Below are 25902 nucleotides of genomic sequence, written 5' to 3' on the forward strand. Positions count from 1 at the left end.
GCGGCGCCACACTCGCCTTCAGGGCTTTGACATGCACAGCCACACTGACCAGATGCGATGAGATGCCGTGGCGGTGCCGGCTAATTGCCCGCTTCGATTGCTTGTGTGCATTCTATTTTGTTGGAACAGGAATGGCCCGGTTGTTGATATTGTTATTATTGTTGTTGTTGAACGCGCCAACGTTTACTATTTAAGCCAATTGCTTATCAGACGCGTGTTCGCGACCAGTTATGTTATTCTGGAGGTCAAGCTGTGGTATGGAGAAGACATAAAATGCGCCCCGTGCATTAGCACAATGCGCTCGTCGTAAACCGACCACGGTTCGGATCGACACGCGCCATTGGCTGGACTTACTCTCCACATCCTCCACACCTGTTCAGGACACGCGCGACGACAACACAAGGCCATTGTCGCCGCTGTTATTAGTCCGCGGGATTGAATTTGTTGCCCTAGCAGGCCGTCGCTAAGTAGTCCCGAATGCGGCTCGATAAGAGCGGCCAATCGACTCTTAGCACAGTTGGACGTGGCACCGAGCACTCCAACTCATTTGTCACGAATTAATTACAACCACATATGTAACAACCCCATCTGGCCGATCACGGCCTCCCGGTAAACCCACATGTCCTTACTGTTCGAACCAACCCGTCTTAATCTAACCTCAACTGCACACAACACGCGTAATATTATTGTTGTCGTCAAATCAGACTAGGCCGGCCGGTTCGTTGCCTCCAAGTTGAGCGATCAGCACTTTCCAGTCTTAGCAATTTTGCCGCAGTTGAGAGCATAATTGCAAGATAGCTCGCTGCACTCGGAGCGCACACGTCGACGTTCACAAGTCACGGACTTGCTAAAACACAGCAATGGTTCGAATTTGTTAGAGACGTCGCCGTCGTTATCGATAAACATGCATTGCGTAACCAACAACCAGTGCCAGGGCTCCGACTGAAACGCAGGTCCAGATAATGCTCTGTTGAGCTGTGCACTCGTTAGAACTAATCCAAACCCGGCACTGTTCATACATCAAAACCCACTTACCGTACGTCCGCCTCTCCATGTCAATCTGCCTCTGCTGCTCATCGTCAATCGCCTGTCTAATACCCTCCAATCTATCCTTGTAATCATCAACCCGACCCGTCGCTTCCTTTAGCCTCTTTTCCAACTGATCAACAACCGCCAACTCCTGTCTGAACGTCTCGATCTTGTCCAACTTAACCGCAAACTCCGACGACCCACGCTCGTTCTCTTGATCCAACACGCGCGTAAAGTCCTCAATCTGCTCACGCATGTCCCGCAAATTCTTGACATAACTCTCAACGTCCTTTAGCCGCTGTCGCATCTCGTCTTCCAACCGCTCAAGGTCCTCATGCTCCTTCCGATCCGCGATCCGCGCAGTCGCCAGCCGATCCACAATCGTCCGCGCAAGCTCCCTGATTCCGCCCGTCAGCCCTCAGTCTTCTGGGCCACAACTACTCTATAGCAGACAGTTCGCACTTACTTGGCCCTGTTCACAACAGCGTAGTTCTGGCTCTGAGTATTCATCGACACCTGCGTGTCAACCCGCAGAAGCGGCGCACCAAAATTGCCGACCGATCGCCGCCGCCCTGGCACGCTCGTGTCCTCCGAATAATCGTCCGGTCGCAGGAACGGCACCGGCGCACTTGATGAATAAGATGACGCCGGAGGCGTTACCACGGTCGGGATCGGGGCGGCCATGATCGCTGGATGGACATTTCACAACTGTGCGCTCAGACACATTTTAGATCTGAGAATCGCCCAGCACCTGAATGTTCGCCCGACCTAACCCTTATGATACAAGGCTGAGTTCATGGGCTCCGCCTCAACCTAACCCTGAAATATTCAGCTGGCTGAGGGTCGGGGCTTAATAATGAAGGCTGATTACACTGCTTGAAGCCGATCTGATTCCGGTTTTTTTGCGATACAGGCTTGTCCACATTCGGACCTGACTAATATACCAGGACGACTTGCAATGGAATATTTAGCGCAAAGATGGGGTAAGATCACGTAAAACGGCAGTAATACAGTATTACAGATCTCGCAAAGTTCGCAATCTCCCAATTCAGGGTCAGTCTAGTTTTCCGATGTTTTTGCATTTGCTGTTCTATATACTAGCAGAATCCATAATGATATACAATCAACAAAAAGCAACCCGTTAAATATGCTCCAGTTCCTATAAGATAATAATCGGTGAGGTGCGATTGTGCAAACCTAATGTACACAGCCATCCAAAACGTTCTCACCACTAACGTTCAAGCGACCGGATGAGAGATGTTGTTCAGATATTGTTGGTAATGATGATGCAAAAGACGGATATTGTGATGTAAAGAGGGGTAATGCGCGGGAAATATGTAAACGTACGCAAACGAACGCCGCGTCAGGCTGTCAAAGACAATCGCCTACTGCTTGCGGTACTCGCTAAGTACAGGATAAATGGCCTAAACAATTAGCACACAGCTCAAAAACAGAAACAAGTCCCAACCCCGTATGCCCGCCTCTCAATCACCCAAGGTCACGACAACTAAAAGAGGAATTACCTCAAACGCCGCGTAAATCTCTTCACGGACCTTCGCACCAGTAAGAACAATCTTCCCGGATACGAAAATCAGAAGTACGATCTTGGGCTTGACCATGCGGTAAATAAGACCAGGGAACAGTTCAGGCTCGTACTACTACCGTTAATTAAGTCCCTATCGACGTGAACAACAACGGATTGCATACAGAACTGAAGTGACCGTGAGCAAACGCAAGACCCTCTAGTCGGATCGGGAATCGAACGTCACAAGAACCGACAATATTCTGGATCTTGAACTCCATGAACTTGGCGTTGAACCCAAGCTTCTGGATAATACGGGCGTACTTGCGAGAAGCGAGCTTCGAGTCGTCCTCGCTCTTCGCTCCCGTCACAACCATCTTACCAGAAGCAAAGATCAACGCCGTGGTCTTGGGCTCACGGATACGCATAATAACAGCAGCAAAACGCTATCATACCATGTTAACATGATCCTTCTCAGTATAGATGGAAGACGTCACCGTGCACCATCATACCTTTGGGTTGTATTCGGCATTACGGGCATGGAGAGCAATAGTTTTCAGGTCCAGCCGACACTCAAGGTTAACAGTGGCGACAATGTTTCTAGACAAATTTAGCCAAAACTCATATGAAGCTACTCGAAGACCAAACCATACTGTAAGGTAGGGACAATGCCCGACACGCTTGCGTTAGTGCCAGGAGCTGCACTTGCACCTGGGGTAGCTGCCGGCGTGGCAGGCGCAATGTCAAGATTTGGCTTGACATCTACTTGAGACGTTTCGGACGTTTGGTCGGTGGGAGGAGTGATATCAGACGGCTGCATCGGGAACGACAAGGACGTCGGCGCAACAAAGGCTTTAGCCTGAGCAGCCGTCCTCGGAACTGTGAGAGACTCCATACTGACACACGAGAAACGGACAAGAGTAGAACAAGTTAATGTCACCCAAGTCTATGACTATATACAGGGATGTCGTAGAAGAAATGTGTGGTTAGGGTTGCGTTGGCGTTCAAAGGACTGAGACCACGAGCCAGGCTTCCTTCGTACAAATGCGGACGAGGCGGCGCCTGCCTGCGCTTATATAGTCACAAAGGTTAGGGTTCCGTGGCACCAATCGCCACGGTTGCCACCAATCATTGTACGAGACGCTAAACTTAATTACGTGGCCTCCACCCTCACCAGGGGCAGCACTAGACCTAAAAGAGTCTAAGTTGGATAGTGACTATGCCTGTTACGGTATGGGGGGCCCCTTAAGGGTCAGACAGAGTTTGGCTAAAATGACTGACTTCTCTTGGCCGCCTATCTTGGATCGCCGCGGTCACCTTCAGACTTTCACGTGCGCTATTAGTCACTGAAATATTTCCAGACTCCCTGTAACCAACTACTACTACACAGTCCCCACAACTGCGAAAATGGATCGCTCGGAATGTTGACGAATTTGCCGACAGAAACAAATTTCGCTAAGTTTCGGCTTTTACTGCCAACAAAGTTTTGCTAGACCGCTTGTCTAGACACACCATGTCGTCAAAGCCGCAGGACATGTTGGAGCCACAGTATGGACGGCGAACGCTGTTCAATCAGCCATCTGATATATTGTCCTCTCATCCCCTGACCATTCTGTAGTAATCCGATAATCTCCATCGACGGATCAAACTCAAGCATAAGTCCTTGAGTGACAAAAAGTCAGCCACCGGTGAGTGACCTGGATCGACAAACCAAGTTAAGCATGGGTCTATGTACAAGTGAAGAATCTAATATACAATTCTCTACCAGATAAAGAATCTCTTCTTCGGCTCCGACTGTATGACATCTCCTGCTCGATGCGCAATAATTGTCCATGTGGTTCCAAAATGCGAGCGCGACTCCTTGTCAATTACGAGTCCACTTTGGCGCACAATGTCACCAATATCCAAATTCCATCGACAGCCAAAAACCTCAGCGCGTGAGGCTGCGCTCTTGTCTAAAATCCGATTGACGAAATCCCAGGTTCCCCGCCCGTGCTCCAGTAGGACGATCTTTCCGCCTGGTTTTAGTAGATCTTGAAGGTACATCAGGACACAGACAGGGTCTTCATGCGAGCAGAGCCCGAACGTCTCAAAAATTGTATCGTACTTTTTGTCTAACGGCAACTCTTCCGCTTTCTTCGCTAAAAACTGAGCATGCTGGTATTTCGGATAGTGATCCTGGAATTTTTCTTTTGTTTGCTCAACCATCTGCTCCGATGCATCCACAAATGTAATCGACTCAATTGACGAAATATTTAGATAGCTAACGTTTCGTCCAGTGCCACAGGACACTTCTAGGACGTCTCCCTGGGGAATATGTTAGCAGAGAAAAAGTTCGTCAAAGCTGTATGACCCACCGTCGCTTGCTTTGCTACATCCTTCCGCCAAAATGATAAGCCCATAAATAATTCATCACGACCTATGATTCTATCGTATTGTTTCGCTAATCCGTCGTAAGTTTGAGTAGTGTCTCGCGGCTTCGCTTCCTCATACGGTCCCCCGTGCGCGACACCGTATGATATCCAATAATATGCGCCGACAAGAAATGCACCGTATAATCCGCCTGCGGTAATCAAAAATTTCCGCCGTCGTGCCCTCATCTCTTCAGGGCTGATACCATTATAAGATTCTTTTGGCGCATTTCTACTTGTCAGTAGCGGTTTGCGTGCCGGCGGTGGTGGTGGATGGCCCAGAGCACTCCTGACCGTGGCTGGTCGTATTTTTGGCTTCGGTAACTGTGGCATCTACAACGCAATTGTAAACATACTCCGCGTTTTGTCCGTCGAGCAGAGATATTGTCATTGCCCAGATCGAAGATGCGATGTCGTCGGCTGCCAGATTATTGAGGCCGCAAAAAATTCAAAGCTAACCTAACCCGTATTCAAACTTTCGATTGCAGACGGCGTGGTATTTCGAGTCCTGGGCACATGGTCAAACCTGGGTCGACTGACGCCCCCCCTTCTTCTGCATCTCACTTTGCGCAAATCATTGCACATTTGCTGAATTACTACGAAATCAACCCTCCTCTGGAATTCCGCAATATTTATACAGAAATGTCACAATATTCTGACGTCCGAGTTTATATGCGTCCGATTGCTCGCGATGGTATTCAAATTATTTTAAGTCAAATACGAAATACCATGGAATAGGCATTCGTTAATTGCGAGTAGACAGTGCTAACGATACAAAAATTTGTATAGTCGAGAGATCGGACGTCGAGAACCTTTTTAAAGGTTATGGAAAGCTTGTGGAGGTCAAGCTAATGTCCGGATTTGTACGTCCTAAAATGTATTGTCCATATCTGGGCTGTGGCTAATATTCGCTCGCTCAAAGGGTTTCGTTGAGTTTGAGAATCCAAGAGATGCTCAAGATGCTGTTTCTGGTGAGTCTATTGTAGTGTACGCTGTGAGAAATTACTAATTATCTGCAGAATTCAGTAAGACCCATCAATTATCTGCTGCGGCTGCTGTTAACAAATGCGATTGCAGACAATAAAGACTTCATGGGCGAGCGTATTCAAGTTGAATTCGCAAAGGTTCAGCGTCGTCGTGAAGCATCTGGTCGTGATGATTTCCGACGTGATAGCCGCGATCGTGGCGATCGTGGCGATCGTGGCGATTTTGGTCGTCGTGATATTGGTCGCGACCGTCGTCCTCGTCGCAGTGCATTCCGCATACGCGTGTCCGGCCTTCCTTCGGATTGCAGCTGGCAGGTGAGTTATCGTTGTATTAGTTCGCTTAGCATTTAAGGGAATTGTTGCGTCCCTTCCGAATTTTCGGAGCAGCCAGGTCTTTCTTTTGCGTTCTTGTTGTGGATATTCCTGCTACTATTTGGAGTTCCGTCTCTTCGCCGTCTTGTTTATTGTGGCGCCCTTGTCCTTCATTGTCCGTTGTGATTCGCTCCATTAGGCCAGGCCGTGGGCCGAGATACAGGCTTTCCGTCCAAGGTTCCTATTACTTTTTGGATCGCTTTTTGTTGAATGCGTTCGGGCTTGCAATTCCCACTTTGTGGAAACTTTTCTCCGTTTATATGGACCCCTATTTTGTCATTTCCTGCCATCGGCTTTACCTTCGTTTCTTTCATTCTTGTCGCTCAAGAAGACCAAGAGGACTTTTCCGGAACTCTACGGCGCTATGTGTTTATCTGCCTTTCCTCTGAGGCATTCCGGACTTTTGAATTAATTAAATTTTCTTTTCTTTATAATAGGATCTTAAGGATTTCGCTCGTCGGGCTAATGTTGAAGTTCTTTTCGCCGATGTCTCGCGTGATCGCGACGGCACTGGGTAAGCGGCATCGTCGGTCGTAAAATTGAGTTTGTTGCTGACCGCCTATTTAGTGTCATGGAGTTTGAACGTGAAGATGATCTCGAGACTGCTATGAGCAAACTTAGCGGAGAAGAGGTCAAGGGAGTCCCCGTTACCCTTAAGGACGAGGTCAGCTTTGATGACAAGAGAAGAGTTGTGCGAATTACTCACAAGATTAGATTTCGGACCCTCCCCGCGAAAGATCTCGTTCGCCTTATCGTCGTAGCTCACCTCCCCGTAGGTCCTATGGTGGCAGATATGGCGGCGACGATGACGGCTACAGACGTCGTGACCGATCTCGCTCTCCCCGCAGAGATCGGGATAGACGTGACCGTGGCGACAGATATGACCGCAGAGATAGAGATCGCGGCGACCGCCGCGGTGGCGACCGCGACCAGGGTCGCGATACCCGCGATGATGACCGTGCCCCTTTACCCCCACCTGCAGACACGACTGTTTCCGGAGACTGGGACCGTGCTGAAGTTGCGTCTGGTGACGGCGACTTTCCGGCCCCGTCCGCAGCTAATAACGATTCCTGGTAGATGTGACAGCATCTCGGATTGTTATTGTTGCTGCCAGTAGTCGTGTAAAATTGATATTGTCTGTCTTTCTTTTCAGTTTTGTTAGTTATGTCTTTTTAGTTTGCCCGCACAATCGTTAAGCTACCGTCGCTTCTTGCGAACAGATATTTCTGGTTATTTGTCGCTTTCATGACCGATTTTGTTGTTCGATCTGTATGGCTCATTAGTGTATTTTATATTGCTTGAAAACTGGACCGCCCTAGCTGCCGTTGGTGCTACCTACTGCGACATGAAAATGGATTCGTATTCTGTCTCGTCCACTCCCCGCCCGAATCGTGACCCCGTTTGCAGATGGTTGGATAATTAGAAGGCCACGTTGAGAGCCGGATCAGAAATTGTTTAGCTTCCCTCACAAGGACCCACATATTAGATCCTGCGTTACATTCGTCATTCTGACACTACCTATGCTGAGCCGGCAAGAGCAAGATGATGCTGGGGCTAATCCAAAAATATTCCTTTTGTGCTCTAGGTGCTTTCTGATAGACTTATTGTCGTGTCTGCTTGCCATAGTAGTTATAGCAATGCAATGAGACAGCCAGATACGGTGTCAACGACTTCAATTCACATTTAATATCCTTCATATATCAGGCTTCCACTACATGCACAGGAAGATTGAAAGTAACAAACTGCACAGACAGGAAATAATACACCGCATAACCCAAGGCTTCCCGTCAGCATCATCTCACCATCATATAAAAAGACAAAACAATGAACGTTGCAAATCATAAGGACCGTGTATCATGAAACCATGCGCAAAGACAAAAACAAATATCTAGACCAAAATGGCTGGACGGAATTAAGCATACTGTTGAAAAAATGAGCGACAAATGCGTACCCTCCTAGTAGCAAAGAATGAATGACCCCAAACACCGTAATTATAACCAAGCCATAGTATTAAGCAATGCAACAAAATAACCAATAATCCAACAATATAAAGAACCAAAAATGCAGAGCAACTTTGTGTCACACCAACGTTGGGCTATTACCGGAAACACGCCAACGTACTGTAAATGAGTGGATGATAATAGACAAACATAGCTCTTTTACCAACGTCAGTTATTTCACGGCAGATAAATCGTACCACACGTACCTTATTCGAGGAAAGCAAATCCGTTTATGCATAAAAGGCGACTTGTAAGCAAAGCAGGTGGCCGGACACATGGGGGATGACCACAAAATGGAATGGCCGAACTAAATCCGAAAATTGAATGAATGACTGGCGCAGATAGATTATACCCGGCGTTCTGAATAAGGAATGGCACAGGAGGATAACGCTAATGACTTGAAGGAACGACAATGATGGTGGGAAGATGTGAAGCCTATCTCATTCCAGAGAAGGAGGTGAGGATTGAAATGTTGTTGTTTAGTAACCCTCTAAATCGAAAGTCTGGAATACCAGTCAAACCACGCGCGTGATTCGGTATATATGAATTCTACCCTATCCTAATCCAAATGACGAATGAATCCGAACAATAAACTGAGAAACTACAACCTGGAAGAGTAGAAACAAAGGCGGAAGCTAAATAGAACACATGACGAAATGCTCGCGAACCGACAACGGCATCAACCATTGTAAATAAAAGCTGAAAAGTTATTAGCAGAATATAAAGCAAGCGATGCCCGTACTTACCACTTTTGATTGCCAGGAAAAAAAACTTGTAACGATAAATAAACTAGAAGTAGTGGCGGTATGTATCAACGTGATGTAGCGACAAAAAGCATAATCTATAACATGAAGACGCCAACCCATCAAAGACAAAACTCAAATTTGTTGCATCGACTACAGTATCACGCAGCAGTTAGACTGTTGTCTCTGCCCAACGAGCAGACTTGCTCGTGTTGCAGCCTCAAAAACATTATCGACCCCTTCACCAGTGAGCGCCGAGCATTCTAAATATTTCCGAGCGCCAACTTGTCTTGCTACTAGTTCTGCTTCGGCCGGAGTAACAAACCTCTGACTCCGTCGCCGTAATTCCTCTATGGCAAGAGAATCTTGTCGTAGATCCTTCTTAAGACCGACGAGAATAATGGGAATATCAGGACACAACTCGTTTATTTCCGTTATCCACTATCAAAGCAGTCAGTTTCCTGAACGCGAACTACAGTAGTACTAGCAACATACCTTTGAGGAGACATTGTCCAATGAGTCAGGGGTGTCAACTGCGAAACCAACTAAAATGACATGTGCCTTGGAATATGACAGCGGGCGTAAACGCTGCAAAAGTTAGTGCCTGGCTTTTGATAGATTATTTAATTTTGAAATTGTGCAAATCCGACCTCATATTCTTCTTGGCCACTAACAACTCTATTAGCTAGATTTCCACGCAAAAATGACAGATCGCCCAGCAAGAAACGACTGCATTTAACATACGCTGTATCCCATAACGCAAGCTGAACCGATTTCCCATCAACCTGAATATGTGTCAGAAATAGTTGCTCATCGAAGTAGTAAACCAAATCAACTCACTCGACAGTCAGTCACGTATGTTTCAAACACGGTCGGCAACTATAACCACTTAGCATTTTCATACTGAAACGGTAAAAATCACCGCAAGTCGCGTACATGTTCCTATCCAAACGTTAATATTAATCAAAAATTTATTATCTCCAAACCATCTGCTCGCAACAGCGCCATGGAAGAATCAGTTGCCGGCAATTCTCGTCCACACGCACTTGGCTGCAGGAGACAAACACTTACTTTTGGGAATTCCCCAAGGGTAAAGACGCTCAGAAGCGATGTCTTCCCGCAAGAACCATCACCGACAATCACCAGCTTTCTAGAAGTAATCCATTAGCATATCTCTTCATCAGCAGAGCTTGGAGCACACTCAAAAGCGAGCGTATGTACCTGCGGATGACGTCGCGATTGGCCATTGGGCTACGGGAAGTGCTGTTACAGGGCCACGGGAGATAGTACAAGTAACGGAAGAGATACGGTGACAAGCACCGCAAAATCCGCCAGCTAAATGCGTGGGACGACAGCAAGGGCCAATCTGGATGAGCGAGCAGACCGCAATGGTGTGGGAGTGCGGTGGGTTGAGTCGGCGAACTTGGATCATCCTGAAAACGCGATTTTTTTACTTGCGGCGACGAGACTGACACGGCACCTAAAACTGTTTTTCAATTCCCGATATTTTGGGGTCTACCAATTGACGCGTCGAACAGTCTTTGGCAACTGGGTGCCATGACGTCACCACCAAAACATCGATTTTACCACGGCATTAAAAATACTGGGCGGGTCATCTGGGGACTCCATGGAGGCTGAAAAAATTGGATTTTTCTCATGCTGCGGCTGACGTGCTTGTTGGCGAAATACCTCGCTTAACAAGCTAAATTTCATGGAAAGCGACACTCGACATTGCGTGGAACGGTGTAAGGCAAATAATGCACCGGCGCCGAAACATTCAACTGTATTCTCACGGCACCTAAAGTTATCCACAAATTTCACTGGACTAACTATTTCTATAACTCTCGGCAAAACTGAAACTACGATACAGTCAAACCTCGCTATAACGATACTCGATCCCCGATATAGCGATTCTAAAATTTGGTGAAAAATCGATTCGTTATAACGATTGCCTTCCTAAACAAGTTGAGTGCCCCGCTAAGCCGATATGAGGTAGCTGTAAACATTTCATCGTACTAACGGGGCTCTTCTGTATACCATTTCATTGCCGACTTCATCCCTTAGTTAATGGCAGACGTAAAATTGATGCAATGGCTGTCAAGTGCTAGCCTAGGAACTTCTCATCGTTACGTTGTTGTTAGGATATGCCCGCCAGGTTGAGCAGTAGAGCAAATCTGATACAGTACGTGATTGAAAGATATCTTCAGAATTCAACAGATATAATACTTTAGGAGTTTCGATATGGATCGGTCCGAAATAAGAGCGCTAGCATCTCAGTAATTAATCACAGCGCACAGTTCGGAATTAAAAACGTGACGAATGTGTGTTTGCAAACAGTAACAAACCGAGCAGCATATTGTAGAATCTATGTTGGATTTGTATGATCAGATAGCAATCTTATGTCACATCATGAGTTTCCAATAACATAGTGCATCGTAGATATCCGTAAAGTACCCGAAGCAAACTCCAAACTGACTTAAGCTGCCCGCGCCATGTAGTTACAATTCCCACGACTTTGACAGATAGCAAACCTATTTAGCTTCAATTCATGCCCGCGTGGGCATGCTATACATATCCTTGTCTGTCGTTTTCTATAATTAAGGATTAATTTAACTGACTCGAGGGTCTGGTACTAGAGCTAATCTCTCATAGAGATAATGGCATAAATTAGCCGTTGTTAATTATTAACGGCTTTAAATGTGTTGACGTGTGACAAGGCTTTTGGTGTCCATATGACAAGCTGCCAAACGAAGGGTTACACGCGTAACGCTGGTCACGGTGCCATGATTTGCGGTCTGAGAAATACCGTGGAAAGTATAGCAGGGGGGGCAGACCATCGCCCATCGGTGTCCAGCAAAAGGCAGCATCGACAGAAATCTCACCGGCTCCAATAATCAGCAACATGACAAGTCTGTCGACAACAGTGGCCCCACCTACGGCGGTCAAGTCCGTAAACGGTATACCGTCGATGTCGGAGCTATCAACAGTCAAGATGGCGTCGAGTCATACGCCAAATTCTACAAGCAACAGTACCTCGAATAAGAAGAAGAAGAAGAAACGTAAAGGAGGTCAAAATGCGACTACAAGTGCCAACTCATCGCTTACCGACGAACAGCATGTGAATGGCAACACGGCAAGCTTAGAAAGTTACGAGCTCAGCATTAACGGTTCGGCGAACGTCGATAGTAATCCGACTTTTGCAGATGACTACGGTTCGGAAGACGAAATAAGTAATGCCGAGGCTCCAAAGAAATCAAAGAAAAAGAAGAAAAAGAAAAATAATGGCAGCAACAGCAATAATGATGAAAACCATAATACTGCTTTGGCAAACGGCGACAAGAAGAACGATCGAATATGGAACACGAACACGAACGAAGAACGCGAGCGAATAAAAGACTTCTGGCTTAGTCTTGGCGAAGAGGAAAGGAGAAGTCTAGTGAAAGTAGAAAAAGAAGCAGTTCTTCGGAAGATGAAGGAGCAGCAGAAGCATAGTTGTAGTTGTTCGGTCTGCGGACGCAAAAGAAATGCTATCGAGAAAGAGCTCGAAGTGCTCTACGACGCTTACTACGAGGAACTCGAGCAGTACGCGAATCAACAGCAAAAATATGGGCCTGTCCCACCGCCATCATTACGATCATCGTATCCTCATCTGGGATCACATTCGCCGTCGGCGCTTGTCAGGGAACTGCAAGAGGACGAGGACGACGAAGATGAGCTAGATGACGACGATGATTATTCCGAATCTGATCAACCTCCGGAACTGCTAAATCACGATATTCCTCGCGACTTCTTCAATTTTGGTAACAGTCTGACTGTCCAAGGCGGCATATTAACCGTCGCGGACGACCTTCTCAAGAATGACGGCAAGAAATTTATTGAAATGATGGAACAGCTTGCTGAGAGGCGAATGGCTCGTGAGGAGGAAGCACTGGCTGCTACGGAATACGATGATGACGACGACTATGAGGACGAAGAGGATGACGAGGATTACGAGGATGATGAGGATGACGACGAGGCTGTAAGGATCAACCCTTTCTTGAATGTGTAGATGCTGATTCGAGCTACAGGATTCCATGAGCGAAGAACAACGAATGGAAGAAGGTCGGCGAATGTTCCAAATCTTTGCGGCTCGGATGTTCGAACAGCGGGTCCTCACGGCCTACCGCGAAAAGGTTTCTCAAGAGCGGCAACGGAAACTTCTGGAGGAACTAGACGAAGAAAATAGGCTACGTGAAGAGCGCGAAATGAAAAAAGCCAAAGAAAAGGAGAAGAAAAAGGACAAGAAGCGACAACAGAAACAGGCCAAAGAAGAAGAGCGAATTCGTCGTGAAGCTGAAAAGGCTGCCGAAGAAGCTAGTCAGCGCGCTGAGGAACTTCGGAAAGCGGAAGAAGCTCGGAAGAGACGAGAGGAACAGCGGCTCAAGAAGGAAGCCGAACGCAAGGCGCAGGAGGAGGAACGCGTAAGAAAAGAGGAAGAGCGTCGGAAGCGGCTGCAAGAGGAGCGTGAACGAGAAGCTGAGCGGGAACGAAAGCGGAAGGCGCGTGAGGAGAAGGAACGAAAGAGGAAAGAAGAGCAGGCACGGAAAGAACGCGAGCAAAAGGAGCAGAAAGAGCGTGAATTGCGAGAAAAGCGTGACAAGGAAGAGCAAGAACGTAAGGGAAGGCTTGAGGCTGAGCGTAAACAACGTGAAGAGCAAGAGCGATTGGAGACTTTCGAACGTCAGCAAAAGGAGAAGGAGATGCGCGAACGGGAGGCCAAGGAGCGGGAGGCTCGAGCGCGGAAAGAAGCTTTGCAACGTGAGGTCTATGCCAAACGGCTACAGGTTCAACAGCAACAGATCCAGCAGCAACTTCAACAGCAACAACAGGTGCAACAGTCTCAAATGCAAGCTCAGCAACAAGTTCAGCACCAGCAGCAACACCAGCAAAATCTTCTTCATCAATACGCTGCCGCTCAGTCTTCTTTCGTCGCTACTCCGCTACAAGCCATCTCATCTGCGAAGCAAGCGACACATTACGCGTCATCTGGTGCCATACCATCACATCCTTCTCCAGGTGCACTACATTCTAGTTCGGCATACCCATCTATCATATCTCCGCCAGTTCAGAAAGCGCAAACACCTTCACGATCTGGTTTGCCAGCAGTGGTTGGTTCCGCCGCGCCACAATCCACAACTCAATCGGCGTCGCGTACTGCAGCGGTTGGTGCACCGCCGTCGCCTGCATCACCTGCACTGAATGGCCTGCCAGTAATGACACGATCAGACTCGTCATCGCCGTCACAGATGCCTGGTCAAATTCCTGCCAATTCGATGTTGTCGTATCCGTCATTTGTCAGTGACTTGTCCCTAGGTCAGCAGGGATCGACAGCAGCGTCCGTGTCACCCGTTCCTTTGGGATTATATGGGAATGCTTTGGGCCAGAATTCACTAGGCAATATCCCAGCAAGTTACCGCGCCTTTGCGTCGCCTTTGTCTGCCAATGCATTCCCTCCTGTGACGCAACAAGCTAGACCTCAGGGTGTACCAGCGCATTCACGACAGTCTTTCGTCGGTATGGATTACAACCAGGGTACTCAACAATCGAACGGATTGTCGTCCTTTCCCTTTGGCGCAGCAAGCAGGACTAGCACTACTCCTATAGGGCTCGCGGCATCCCCTTCGATAGGCAGTGCTCCTGGCCTTGCTGCACCATCGTCAGTTTCTTCCGTTCTGAGCAACGTAATCGCAAGTGAGGGCGTATCTCCGGCCCCCGTTGCTGCAACCGCAATGCTCGACCGGCGACTATCTAGCAGCTTTGATAATGTTAATAATGTTGGAATACAGGCGATAAACGGGCCAACTCCAACTTCGCCAAAGTCGAAGCCTATTCAGCGACCACATCCTATTCAGAGGCCACCTAGTAACACTTCTCGCAGCGATGAGCCGCATACCTCGTCTTCATCTGCGAGTGACGACCAAAATGTGGCGTCGAATCAAGCTGTTATGGGTAGCCGGGCACTGCTTGATGAAGACGACATTCCTTTCTATCAGCCGTCAGCACACCGCGCCGCTCCTGGAGCACCAGGGGAGTCGAATGGTGGCGCAAATGCGGCACCGATGTCTATAGGTCTAGGAGCTTCTCGTCCACTGTTTGGTCAATCCAATCTTTTCCCAGATCCTTTCAGTGCCACGAAGAGACAGTCTGAATCGTCGCCATTGTTTGAAAACACTTGGAGTATGGCAGGACTTGGACTTGGTGGTAGTAACGTTCCAGCAACGCCTTGGCTCAGTGGTATGTCTATGGAGGTCTCTAATGTATGCTAATGACTCTGACACTTAGTCTAGGATGGACCGAGGGTGCCTCGAATAATAAGAAGCCATAGATTGGATATTTATGGTTACGACATTTACAATGAGAGTTTGGTTGGTTAATGGCGAATGTCAACAGTACAGCTTGTCATTGTGTTCATAGCTTTTGTTTGTTACGGCTGCGATTCTTCTTGTTAGGGTACTTTATATATTTTGTCATTTTTAAGTTTGGCATTTCTTGTTATGGGTGTACTTGTTATCTCTCGCCTATGTCGCATATATCATTAGTTGTCATTACTGCAGTGTTATCATTGTTTTACGGTTTGATAGGTTTGCCATGTTTATTAGCAAATTCGAATCCATTTTCCCCAGCACTGCATTCTCCCAGAAAGCTCTAATTATCTATATTTACTGAATCTGAAGAAATATATACAAGACTGCTACTTCGAGATACCAAACCCAACGTAGCAGCCCAGTCGGGCTTATTTTATCAAAGCTGCGCTGTTCTTCTCCGCTTCTTCTCCCCAACTGGAGGTCTCCACGTCGCATCCCAGATTCGCCGTGGCGGACTCAATGTCGGAATTCTGTACTCCATGGGAAACCGTATTGAAGAAGGTCTCTGCATCGCACTCTCGTACAAAAACTGGCTGGTCTTTCGCAATTCGTCGCAAGCGTGCTTCATCTTGTAATACTGCTTTTGAAGTTCAAGTCGTCGGTCCACCCGTTTAGTTCGAACGACTAACTGCCATGCTCGGTGTACTGTTCTGTGGCGGAGTAAATCTTCGTAGGCCATCTTAATCCGCTGGGGTTGCTTCCGCCTCGGACTGATAAGACTCAGCATATTAACTGTACAGATAATGTCAGAATCTTATCTCCAGCAACTTGCTTCGTCTACTTGCAACCACTGACCCATTTTTTGCTTCTGCTGGAGCTCGCCGCCGCCTCTGCTTCGTTTGCCTCGAGTGAATGTTAAACTGCCATTAGAAGACTTCATGTCGACTGTGGTTCGTGGATAAAATGTTGAAGGTCCAGTGACGTTTGCCATTCTAAGAATTGATCCATTCGCGAAGAGAAACTGCGTTCGCTTCCGTAGGAAACGCGGAAGAAGGTTGTCTGAGAGAATCATTTAATTCGTTGCGTTAACACGATTCAATTCCACATAAGCCGTGAGATTCATTCAATAATCTGGAGCTAGGGAAATGTCACTGATAATGTTACAATTGATAGCACACGAGGATTCGTTGACTGATCTTTGGATGTGAGTAGCGACTAGATTTCTGGTCTAGAGCAAAATTTGAACATTGCGTTCTAGGATTTATTACTAGTTTAATATGGGTTTTGTACCAGCGACATCGTAATATGGCCCCACCAACTAAGAATTAATAAATTTATTATAAGCGCATATTACTGAATCTAATCATTTGCCGGTACATATTGTGGATGGCAGAATACTTAAGATGCATGAACCATTGCTCACGGAAATATTACAATGTGACTATTTTAACACGCACTAACAGCACACGCCACTTTGACTCCAACCGTCGATCACGAAGATAGAGAATCAAAGAGGATGTGAAGATGTTTGCGTCAGTTGCCGGCAGTGCAATAGCAACGACACGGTGCATTCGATCATAGGCAAGCCCAGCGGACCGAATGCGACAAGCAAAAATAAGAGTAACAAATAAAGTCACGAATAGTGACATTTCAGTTGTTACACTGAAAAGAACAGATACTACACTTGATCTAAGCCAAAAGGCAAAGAGAGTTGGGAAAAAGAAAAAAGGAAAGCTTCGCTTTTCCGGGCAAACGTCTCCTTTTATAGATTGCTGTCAGTCCAAGGGTTAGGGCATGTATGAGACCCTGTGTAGGGTTTAAGCTGGGGCTTTGGATGATTGGCGAATGAATACGTGGATGGTTAGCAATCAAGAAAGCGGCGGCGCAAAGTAGTCACGCCTGCAGTGTTGTTTGACTTTGGGTGTTGTACCCTATTTCATTTTAGGGTACATATCCGGGGGATTTGAACTAGGTCGTATATTCAGGATTATCTAATTGCATACTGGTTTAAAGCAAACACATTCTACTATAATGGTTCAAGAGCCAAATCAGACGTCAGCCTAGAAGATGTCACATATAGAGCAAACCTAGCTGGATGACAGAATTAATGTGAGACATTTTATGAGCAGTTTCGAGAAGGAACATAGTGCATTGGTAATGGGAGCGGTCGCATCCTTTCAGAAGGTTTCCGTGGCCTAGAAGTATTAGAAGCGGAGCTGGAAACTTGACGGTATGAACCTCCATCCGTGTTAAATCCACTTGCTAGCATAAATAGTCGCGATCGAGGAAGTCGTTCTATCAGCCCACTTCCAAATATAAATCTAATGCACAAGTTAGCGTTTACATAATGGTAGCCTAAGTCATCGAGAAATATCCCACATAAAGACAGCGACACCTAATAGCCCGTTAAACATCCATGCTGTCGCACATACGCCTAGCTTGATAATTGTGATGTACACCTTGACCTGTGCCATGACTTCCAGCAAATTGTCATCAATATCCGGTTGTTCCCTACGTCTTCTCGCGTTCCCCATGTAGTCACTTGACACCCTTCGCTGGCTAAGAAAAGTCGAATTGGGATCGACTGGTTTTCGTTGCCCGTATCGGCTGGCGTCAAAAGATGACACTCGAGAACTTGGCGGTGGGGTTCGCGGCAGTGGTGGCATCGGCACGTAGCATCCTTGGTAAGGAGTAGACAGCTGATACTCCAGTATTGGTGGTAGGCTGACCGGTGCACTGAAATCCTGTACAGGCCTCTGTGCATTCATCGGATTATATGGCTGTAGTGCATTCTCTGTATTTGCGTCGATTGATCGCTTATCGTCAGCCAACTCACAACCGTAACTGATAGCCTGGCATTTAGAGTCGCCAGTTTCCATGTCTGTCTTCTGTCTTTGCTTTCGTACAGCAAGCTCACTGATAGTTTTACCGGCATTATTTGGCGTAGTCGCGGAACCAGACGAATGCGGGATATATGTTGTACCCTTCGGGCACTGTTGATTCCTCAGCGTGAACGGGACAGAATGGTGGCGGGAAGAACTAGGACTAAAAGCCATCACAGATTTCATGGTATTATAAATATATAATGGCTGCCGCCAAATAGTGAGCAAACGAGAACGTCTGTGGCTTCTATCGTTGCTAATATAGATGACGTTGGTGCGGTTTCCCGTAGCCACACTTACCAAAAGTCATCAAGCAGCTCAGGGGTCTCCGACGTTAAAGTTTCCGCATGTCGAAATGAAAAATATCCGCAGCTCAAGTTTTCTGCCTGTCATCCCATTCAGTGAGTATTGTTCACGAGAACCCAGTTCCAAATTTACATCTATTACCATCGAGCAATGGCATCTGTCGACACGTCTAGGCCATCGCCGGTTACTAACGAGCTCCCTTCTGAGGAAGTCGAGTCAGACACTGAAGATTTCGAGGATTTGATCAGGGAAAATGAACTGGAATCTGCGTCAGACTGGACGGCAGATGACGAGACGAGGCCCATTTGTCTGTTCTGCGAAATCACGTTCGATGACTCAGACGCAGTTTGGGACCACTGTGTCAAGGACCACGACTTCGACTTTAAAAAGTTGAGACGAGGTCTAGGTAAGATCACAAAAGCACTGCAATAGCCTTTAGTATGCTAATGAATTCTGTCTCCCAGGTCTGGATTTTTTTGGGAAAGTGAAACTTATCAACTACGTTCGCTCGCAAGTGAAGGCTGGGAATCAGCCTGAATTGAATAGGCCAGAACTATTTTTGGAGGACAGCCAGTTTCTAAAACCTACACTGCAAGATGATGCATTACTTTTCGGAATTCAAGATGATGACTCTGAAGAAGAGGAAGATGATCCAGATGTGTTATACGAGAAAGAACAGCTTGCAGAGGTTGCGCGAGAAAATGCCGAGAGGGTCAAGGTCTTGCAGAAGCAATTGCAAGAGCTTCAATTTCAGTTCGATGAATACAAGGATATTGTTCGAACAGTTCTTAATCGAGATTTGGATTCCGATAGCGGAAGCGATAGTGGCTGTGGCAGCCCGGAGGGCCCGTCTCGAGCAAGTAGGAAGCGAGTGGGCAACAAGTATTCAAACGAGGATGATCACTACTTCGAGTCGTATGCCTACAACGACATTCACGAGATTATGCTTAAGGATAGCATAAGAACAGACTCTTACCGTGACTTTATTTATGATAACAAAGATATTTTTAAAGACAAGATCGTGCTTGACGTCGGATGCGGAACCGGTATTTTGTCCATGTTTGCAGCGAAAGCTGGTGCCCGAAAAGTTTATGCTGTCGACAACTCCGATATCATCGAGAAGGCTATCGCCAATGTTCACGAGAATGGTTTAGACAGAATTATCCAGTGTTACAGAGGGAAGATTGAAGAGATCAGGCTTCCCGTCCAGAAGGTCGATATCATTGTGTCGGAGTGGATGGTACGCTTTCCTACTATGACAGTATATTCGACTATCGTACTGATGTATTTGCTTAGGGATATGCTTTGTTATATGAAGCTATGTTGGATTCGGTACTTGTTGCTAGAGACAAATATCTCGCGCCAAATGGTCTGATGGTGCCATCGGAAGTCCGATTATTGGTCGCCGGTCTGAGAGACGCCGAGTTTATCAACGACAAAGTCAATTTTTGGAACGACATATACGGCTTCAAAATGAGTGCCATGAAGCCTCGAATCTACGACGACGTTCTCATTGAAAATTTCAAGCCGTCCTCAATAGTTCATCAAGGGCCTTTTACCTTCCGCACTCTACAACTGCACGACATTACTACAGCGGACCTCGAGTTCACGTCCCCCATTCGACTTACGATTCCCGATCTTTCGAATGAATTTGACGGCACCTTTGACGGCTTGGTGATTTACTTCGACAACTACTTTACCCGCTCCCGGGACGAGGTTATTCCCGAAGACGCTAGAGCGGAGACATTCAAGCCAGGCAATGGAAGCCTGGGTTTTACGACAGGTCCATGGGGTCCGAAGTACACGCACTGGCGCAGCGGAGCTTTACTGTTCAATAAGCAACTGCAAGTTTCTCCTGGTGTGAACGAACTTGCAGGAGAAATTACGTACGAGAAGCGCAAGTCTAATCCTCGAGAATTGATCATTGGATTGGAATTGACCGCTGGGGACAAGAAGCTTGCTCAGTCGTACTTCATGAGGTAAACTGTTTGGACGAGCGCATATCAAATGGCCGGATGGGTTTGCTACATTGGCATATTTTGGTGAAATTACCTAGCGGTGTCTAAAGTTTTTGACGTTGATATTGAAAACTGTATAATGTTCAAAAGCGAAAGTCTTTAATAATGGTACATGCATATCATAAAAGTCATTACTCTCTAATTTCAGCAATCCTTATGCGCCTTAATAGACAAAGCAAATCAAAATTTTCTAATCAGATAAGAGGAACTACGTCAAGTTGTGACTTCCAACAAATCCCAATAATTAAGCAGAAACTTAAAACTTTTGTATCCCTATCCAAGCATGAACTTTAACGTACACAAACCTAAGTAATACAATACAGAAAATACAAAGTTTATGGCGATTCCATCAATTGGAAACACTCTTGAATCTCATCGTCATCCAAGCACGAAATGTAGAGACATCGAGATACGATCTCCGGATCAGTCTTCAGTCGATCATTGTACGCTCGAGCGGAATTAACGAAGTAAAGCAGTTTCTTTATAATACTGGCCGATGTCCTAAAGCGCTCCAGATTAATGAGCTGCGGTACATCTGATGCGTTGATATTGCGAGGCGACGGGGAGAATACGTCGCTTTCATTGTCGCTGCCCTCTTCCGAACTATACAGACTATCTCGAGCTGGCTTCTGCTTCACATGCGCCGGTCGCTCGGCATTGAAGGTGAGATCTGAGAGGTACAATCCTAGCCATTAATTTAGTAACTTCCAGTGCCCCAACGACATGTCGTTCGACTCATACCGATAAATGGAACACATCCTTTCGAAACTTCAGACTTGTCCATTGCACTTCGTAGATTGCGGAAATTCTTTAATGGCGAAGCCAATTGTTCCAGACTCTGAAACAATGCAACATCCTCAGGCGGAACATTCTCCCATGTAGTTCGTAATCGCTGCACGGTGGCGGACGCCAGTGCGAGTGTCAGTTGCATAAACGTGGAATAATTCTGAAGCTCCCTGGTATGAGCCGCAACATGGATGAACTTGACAATCGTCCGCACACGTTCCTCCAAGCCTCGCGTCAGCATGATCTCTGATGTAACCCAAGACGTCATAAGATTGAACCGAGAAATAATGAGCTCCACTCCTCTCACGTCCTTGACCGTGAGCAACGACAACCAATCCTGCACCGGAGCCACATTTTGTTTCCATCGTAATTCTATAAGTTCCTTCCAGTCTACCTCAGCCAATGCGTCGCGATCAATGATGGTGAGCTGCTCAGCAAGATCAATAGCACGGTACTTCAGAATGAACGGAAGATGAATACTGAGCGACACTGAACTTGACGCGTCGCTCGCCACCGAATGGACACTGAGCCGCGACAGTCTACCGCTGGATATATTGAGTCCACGCGACGGAGGGCGAGATTGATAATTTCGAGGAGCAGTAGGACTCAATGGCGGCTCAGCTGTCTGCTGCGTAGTGTCGTCGCTGAGAAAAGGGCTACTATCCGCCAGCCAAATATTGTGATCAATACCACCAGTATGTGGAGGAGTGAAGTTCACAGGGCCGTCATCGACACGACTTTCTCGGACCATAGAAGATAACTCTGCCTCCGCGCTGCCATTCGACGTCTCTCTGGCTACCTTTGGTACATAAGTTCCTTCTAACTTCTGAAGTGCGATGTCTACGGCATCCTGACCCTCATGTGAATCATCCGGTATTTCAGCAAACTTCATAACCTCTTTCGCTATATCTTCGGCAATTCCGGGAATGAGCACATTGGTGTTTTTAGACCGGCGGGTGGTTACTAACGGAGCAGATTCTTGTAGCACTTGGAGTGGACCCGCAACCGGCGGTAAGCTGTATCTGGTCACATTTTCGCCGTTATTGCTCGTACCTCCTAACGAAGACGACGAGGCCCATTTGATATCTGTAGGCGATTTATCCCGGTCGACTTTCAAATCAGGCTTCGCCGCACGACGCCGGAGACCAGGAAACATCTTTCCAACGTGTATGGCACTGCCTGACGAATCCGATCTTGACGAATTACCAGGCGAGAACTCCGGAAAATGCATCAGTAAACTTGGATTGAGTGTATGCTGGGAATAGCTCTCCCCGACTGGGCTTGGAACCCTGTCAGATGCTTTGTCTTGGATTTCGTCATATGTCAATCGAGTGCTTGGAAGTTGGCGAGTGGAGGTCAAATTCTCTGAGTGACTCTCGCCGGAGTCTCCCGATTCCCGTGGCACGAAACCAAATGCTCTGGGTTCTGAACTTTCGTCGTTGAAATCAATTACCATACCACGCAAGCTCTCGACATCAGCATCATTGTGCCTCGTCTGAGTGGTTCTTGAGGGAGAATCTTGAAGCACGGATAGGAAGCTTGTCCGCGCTCCTAAACCCAGCCCATCTTCGGCACGCCACGGCGTATTGGACTGTTCAGAGGTATTGCCGTCCGACGCCCCAATTTCCCCGCATTTAACCATAAGTTGCTTGTAGGCATCTACCACACTAGCAGCTAAAATATCAATGCGAAGGCCAACGTACTCTATTTCCTCGTTCGTCGACGAAACCCTATTACTTCGCCTTCCGCTTCCTACATTTTGCGTCACAGTCGCAAAATCCGGGGTAATTGGGGGAACACGTACGTGGATACTCTCTAGACGATCACCGAACATCCGCTTTCTCCAAGACTTGAGAATAAGCTTTGGATTATTGCTAGCCTGATTACTGCCAATGTCGCTGATTTCATACATGACATCACTGTCGTGAATTTGAGTGATCGGTGTCGGTGAAGGGGGGATAATATCGCCAACAATAGACTGGTCATCAGTCGGAATATCGACCACTGCTTTGCCTCGAATTAAAGAGCCCCACAGCCATCGGTGTTGTACGGCAGGAGGCGTCTGAGGCTCATTAACAGATGCCACCGATTCGTGGCTTAACGACGGTGCAGGCAGTGACGATGTCGATGATAATGATAATGATGACTTCACCCTTGTGGCTTGGTGGTGCTGGCGAACGCAGAGGCCATTTCGCGGCAAAATGGGGGAACTTGACTCTTCATGTGATTTTCGTGACTGGTTCTGCAGTGAGCTTGGCGTCGATTCCGGAAGAGCGTATGCTGGTCGTTTTGACAAATCTATCTCTGAATGTGGACCCTTTGTCTTGTTGTTACCTTCCAATGGAACATGTCGCGTACCAATAATTCCACCAGGATGGAGCGGCTCGTCAAAACATCGGTCGGGACCAAACATGAGAACATTGCCACTATAGACACCCACAGGCATGTCCCAATAGAAACTGCACACTCGGATCCAGCACCTCTTCAGTTCTCCAAGCAGTCGCCTATCGCCTGACGACGCCCGGACCTTGCCGTACCGAGAGAAGCCGTTAATAGCATCAGTAAAACGTTTCCGTAAACCTAATGACGGGACAAAATCATCGGCGAAGTAATTGAGAATCCAGTGCCGAAATGCAACAAATATCCGCAGTCTTATAACGCGACCAACATCGTCACTGCGATTTACTGCCCACTTGTATCGAGCTACTAACAGCCGTAGCAACTCGATATCAGAGAGAAACAGTCTATACGACATGAAAAAGTCGGACAATAAATTGTAATCAAGGCATTCAGGTGAAGTCATATGTATAATCAAACGAGCTGGAGTGATGCCGATTATGTCACCTGTGGAATTGTACTGTACTGGTACAGCAGCAGCTGCCGCATCCATGTCACAGACAGGACTCGTGTCTGGGAACGGCATGGTCGAGAATAGACGTGATGAGGTGAGAAATCGAGAAGAAGTAATGTTTGGTGTCGGAAAAACCCAATTATATGGAGATGATGAAGTTGACGAATGATGAGCTGCGCCGGAGCGTGACCCAGTAAATCGCGATAGCTTTGATCGGGGTGACTTCCATTGCATTGGCGACTTGTTGCCGTAGTATTTGCGACCACGCGATTGCGGAATACTAGTTGAATTTTGTCTGGCCGACGACGTCCTTGTTGTTGAAGCAAGAGGAGCCGCAGTCAAGGTCGGAGGAGGTGATGACGGCGGAAATTGCATAGGTGACGTTGGAGTAGATGGCCTTTCAAGCCAGGCCATACTTCTTGCTGCTGTATCTTCTTCAGAGGCCATGCCATATGACAGTCTCTCAAGCGTCCCTTCCACTGCATCCTGCGCCGCGGACGAGTTCTGCCTGCTTCAGATATCAGTCAGCCACAATAAACAACGGCCGGACGAAAGCAATAGAGCAATTATATGTACAATAGATAATAAGCATAATACGTAAAACACAAAAATGGCTCAGCGATTGTCGGTGCTCTAAGTCCGCCAAAAATAAAAAAAACAGATGATGCTTAGAAATACACACCCGATAGCCTTATCACCGTCTGACCCAGTAGTCCGGACATTAACTACCTCAGACATATGTGAAGAACGCGAGCCATGGTAGTTTGGCAGTCCGCCTTGTCCGCGGTGCAGATTGTGTTCTATAACGACGTTAGAGATCTGATGGAAAGCTCAATAACTGCTAACTGACCACTCCTACAAGTGAACATACCCCCTCCAGCATCCATAGAGACGAAGTCGCGCAGTGTTTAGGAACTGACAGTACTTTGCAGGAGGAGTTAAGCAGTCAGTAATTCATGTCGCGCTGTACGCACAAGCAAGGGATGAAGACTTTCACAACTAGACAACCAAATCATAACGGACAGAGCCGCCAATTGATACCCAGAACCTGTGTACAGTCTACCGGTTGTAAACAACGACCGTTGGCATAACCTCTCACTTCAGTAATGTCGAGATCGAGGATATAGCCGTGAAATGGCGGCTCGAGCTTACAATGGCGGACAACAAAAACATTATCGCGGTGCTCCAGGGGGTCAACCAACAAATGGGACACAAGACCCTTACTGATAACGGAACGGTATCGCGTCGTTGACGCGTACGAAAGTTTCTCTCGAGTGTGACAACCCCACAAAAGTATCCTCGGGGGAAGGGCCGATTGTCGTGTCATGGTAGATGGAGGATTTCGGCGCAGGGTAGCTATTGAGACAATAAAGATAAAGCAGCAGAGGAGTCTTGCTGATACTATTGGTACAGTCCCATGCTATAGTTCCGTGCCCGTATAATGCAGGCACAAACGGTACGCCTTCTCAATCGACTCCCAACACTGAATGAAGGTGTGATCATAGTGTAGATAACAACGACCGCGAAGTGCCGGCAAGGCGGACAGGCAATGCAGTGGTTGAAGGTTACAACATAATAACATGTGAACTTCAGAGGTGGGGTATCTGTTTCCAGGAAGGACACAGGCCGACATTTGCCATTGGTCTGCTACG

The 25902-nt window shown here is 47.2% G+C and overlaps 10 protein-coding genes across 10 annotated transcripts; 3 read left to right on the forward strand and 7 right to left on the reverse strand.

The window, feature by feature from the left end:
* Nucleotides 1–442: 442 nt before the first annotated feature.
* Nucleotides 443–1827, reverse strand: POJ06DRAFT_129528 (uncharacterized protein). The gene is made up of 3 exons (XM_056184343.1): nucleotides 1496–1827; nucleotides 1036–1427; nucleotides 443–975 (listed from the first exon to the last, which is right to left on the reverse strand). Exons 1-3 carry the CDS (start codon nucleotides 1711–1713, stop codon nucleotides 893–895), a joined length of 693 nt encoding a protein of 230 aa, XP_056042614.1. The 5' UTR covers nucleotides 1714–1827; the 3' UTR covers nucleotides 443–892.
* A 198-nt stretch (nucleotides 1828–2025) lies between these two features.
* On the reverse strand, nucleotides 2026–3586 carry POJ06DRAFT_256181 (uncharacterized protein). The gene is made up of 5 exons (XM_056187989.1): nucleotides 3205–3586; nucleotides 3064–3151; nucleotides 2737–2997; nucleotides 2553–2684; nucleotides 2026–2453 (listed from the first exon to the last, which is right to left on the reverse strand). The coding sequence occupies exons 1-5, from the start codon at nucleotides 3444–3446 to the stop codon at nucleotides 2415–2417; spliced, it is 762 nt and encodes a 253-aa protein (XP_056042615.1). The 5' UTR covers nucleotides 3447–3586; the 3' UTR covers nucleotides 2026–2414.
* Nucleotides 3587–3913: 327 nt separating this feature from the next.
* On the reverse strand, nucleotides 3914–5400 carry POJ06DRAFT_256184 (S-adenosyl-L-methionine-dependent methyltransferase). The gene is made up of 2 exons (XM_056187990.1): nucleotides 4909–5400; nucleotides 3914–4858 (listed from the first exon to the last, which is right to left on the reverse strand). The coding sequence occupies exons 1-2, from the start codon at nucleotides 5293–5295 to the stop codon at nucleotides 4313–4315; spliced, it is 933 nt and encodes a 310-aa protein (XP_056042616.1). The 5' UTR covers nucleotides 5296–5400; the 3' UTR covers nucleotides 3914–4312.
* Nucleotides 5401–5523: 123 nt separating this feature from the next.
* Nucleotides 5524–7591, forward strand: POJ06DRAFT_129653 (uncharacterized protein). The gene is made up of 8 exons (XM_056184346.1): nucleotides 5524–5656; nucleotides 5752–5825; nucleotides 5885–5933; nucleotides 5982–5987; nucleotides 6040–6263; nucleotides 6758–6834; nucleotides 6888–6984; nucleotides 7035–7591. The coding sequence occupies exons 1-8, from the start codon at nucleotides 5605–5607 to the stop codon at nucleotides 7395–7397; spliced, it is 942 nt and encodes a 313-aa protein (XP_056042617.1). The 5' UTR covers nucleotides 5524–5604; the 3' UTR covers nucleotides 7398–7591.
* A 1625-nt stretch (nucleotides 7592–9216) lies between these two features.
* On the reverse strand, nucleotides 9217–10310 carry POJ06DRAFT_269234 (P-loop containing nucleoside triphosphate hydrolase protein; the record flags this gene model as incomplete). The annotated part of the gene is made up of 8 exons (XM_056189360.1): nucleotides 9217–9504; nucleotides 9559–9651; nucleotides 9714–9732; nucleotides 9808–9848; nucleotides 9904–9942; nucleotides 10000–10005; nucleotides 10135–10213; nucleotides 10285–10310. The coding sequence occupies 8 exons, from the start codon at nucleotides 10308–10310 to the stop codon at nucleotides 9217–9219; spliced, it is 591 nt and encodes a 196-aa protein (XP_056042618.1).
* Nucleotides 10311–11927: 1617 nt separating this feature from the next.
* On the forward strand, nucleotides 11928–15635 carry POJ06DRAFT_129779 (uncharacterized protein). The gene is made up of 3 exons (XM_056184348.1): nucleotides 11928–13081; nucleotides 13131–15336; nucleotides 15390–15635. Exons 1-3 carry the CDS (start codon nucleotides 11966–11968, stop codon nucleotides 15425–15427), a joined length of 3360 nt encoding a protein of 1119 aa, XP_056042619.1. The 5' UTR covers nucleotides 11928–11965; the 3' UTR covers nucleotides 15428–15635.
* POJ06DRAFT_129774 (mitochondrial ribosomal protein L28-domain-containing protein) lies at nucleotides 15606–16658 on the reverse strand. The gene is made up of 2 exons (XM_056184347.1): nucleotides 16263–16658; nucleotides 15606–16199 (listed from the first exon to the last, which is right to left on the reverse strand). The coding sequence occupies exons 1-2, from the start codon at nucleotides 16477–16479 to the stop codon at nucleotides 15844–15846; spliced, it is 573 nt and encodes a 190-aa protein (XP_056042620.1). The 5' UTR covers nucleotides 16480–16658; the 3' UTR covers nucleotides 15606–15843.
* A 706-nt stretch (nucleotides 16659–17364) lies between these two features.
* POJ06DRAFT_256200 (uncharacterized protein) lies at nucleotides 17365–18595 on the reverse strand. Its single transcript, XM_056187991.1, has one exon. It carries the CDS (start codon nucleotides 18473–18475, stop codon nucleotides 17768–17770), a length of 708 nt encoding a protein of 235 aa, XP_056042621.1. The 5' UTR covers nucleotides 18476–18595; the 3' UTR covers nucleotides 17365–17767.
* Nucleotides 18596–18745: 150 nt separating this feature from the next.
* POJ06DRAFT_198584 (S-adenosyl-L-methionine-dependent methyltransferase) lies at nucleotides 18746–20578 on the forward strand (the record flags this gene model as incomplete). The annotated part of the gene is made up of 3 exons (XM_056185117.1): nucleotides 18746–19001; nucleotides 19060–19835; nucleotides 19892–20578. The coding sequence occupies 3 exons, from the start codon at nucleotides 18746–18748 to the stop codon at nucleotides 20576–20578; spliced, it is 1719 nt and encodes a 572-aa protein (XP_056042622.1).
* Nucleotides 20579–20763: 185 nt separating this feature from the next.
* On the reverse strand, nucleotides 20764–25397 carry POJ06DRAFT_129794 (ras guanine nucleotide exchange factor domain-containing protein). The gene is made up of 4 exons (XM_056184349.1): nucleotides 25101–25397; nucleotides 24933–25050; nucleotides 21355–24761; nucleotides 20764–21298 (listed from the first exon to the last, which is right to left on the reverse strand). Exons 1-4 carry the CDS (start codon nucleotides 25135–25137, stop codon nucleotides 20949–20951), a joined length of 3912 nt encoding a protein of 1303 aa, XP_056042623.1. The 5' UTR covers nucleotides 25138–25397; the 3' UTR covers nucleotides 20764–20948.
* Nucleotides 25398–25902: the final 505 nt, after the last annotated feature.

The sequence above is a fragment of the Lipomyces tetrasporus genome (assembly GCF_029532465.1).
Source record: "Lipomyces tetrasporus strain NRRL Y-64009 chromosome Unknown POJ06scaffold_7, whole genome shotgun sequence".
NCBI lineage: Eukaryota > Fungi > Ascomycota > Lipomycetes > Lipomycetales > Lipomycetaceae > Lipomyces > Lipomyces tetrasporus.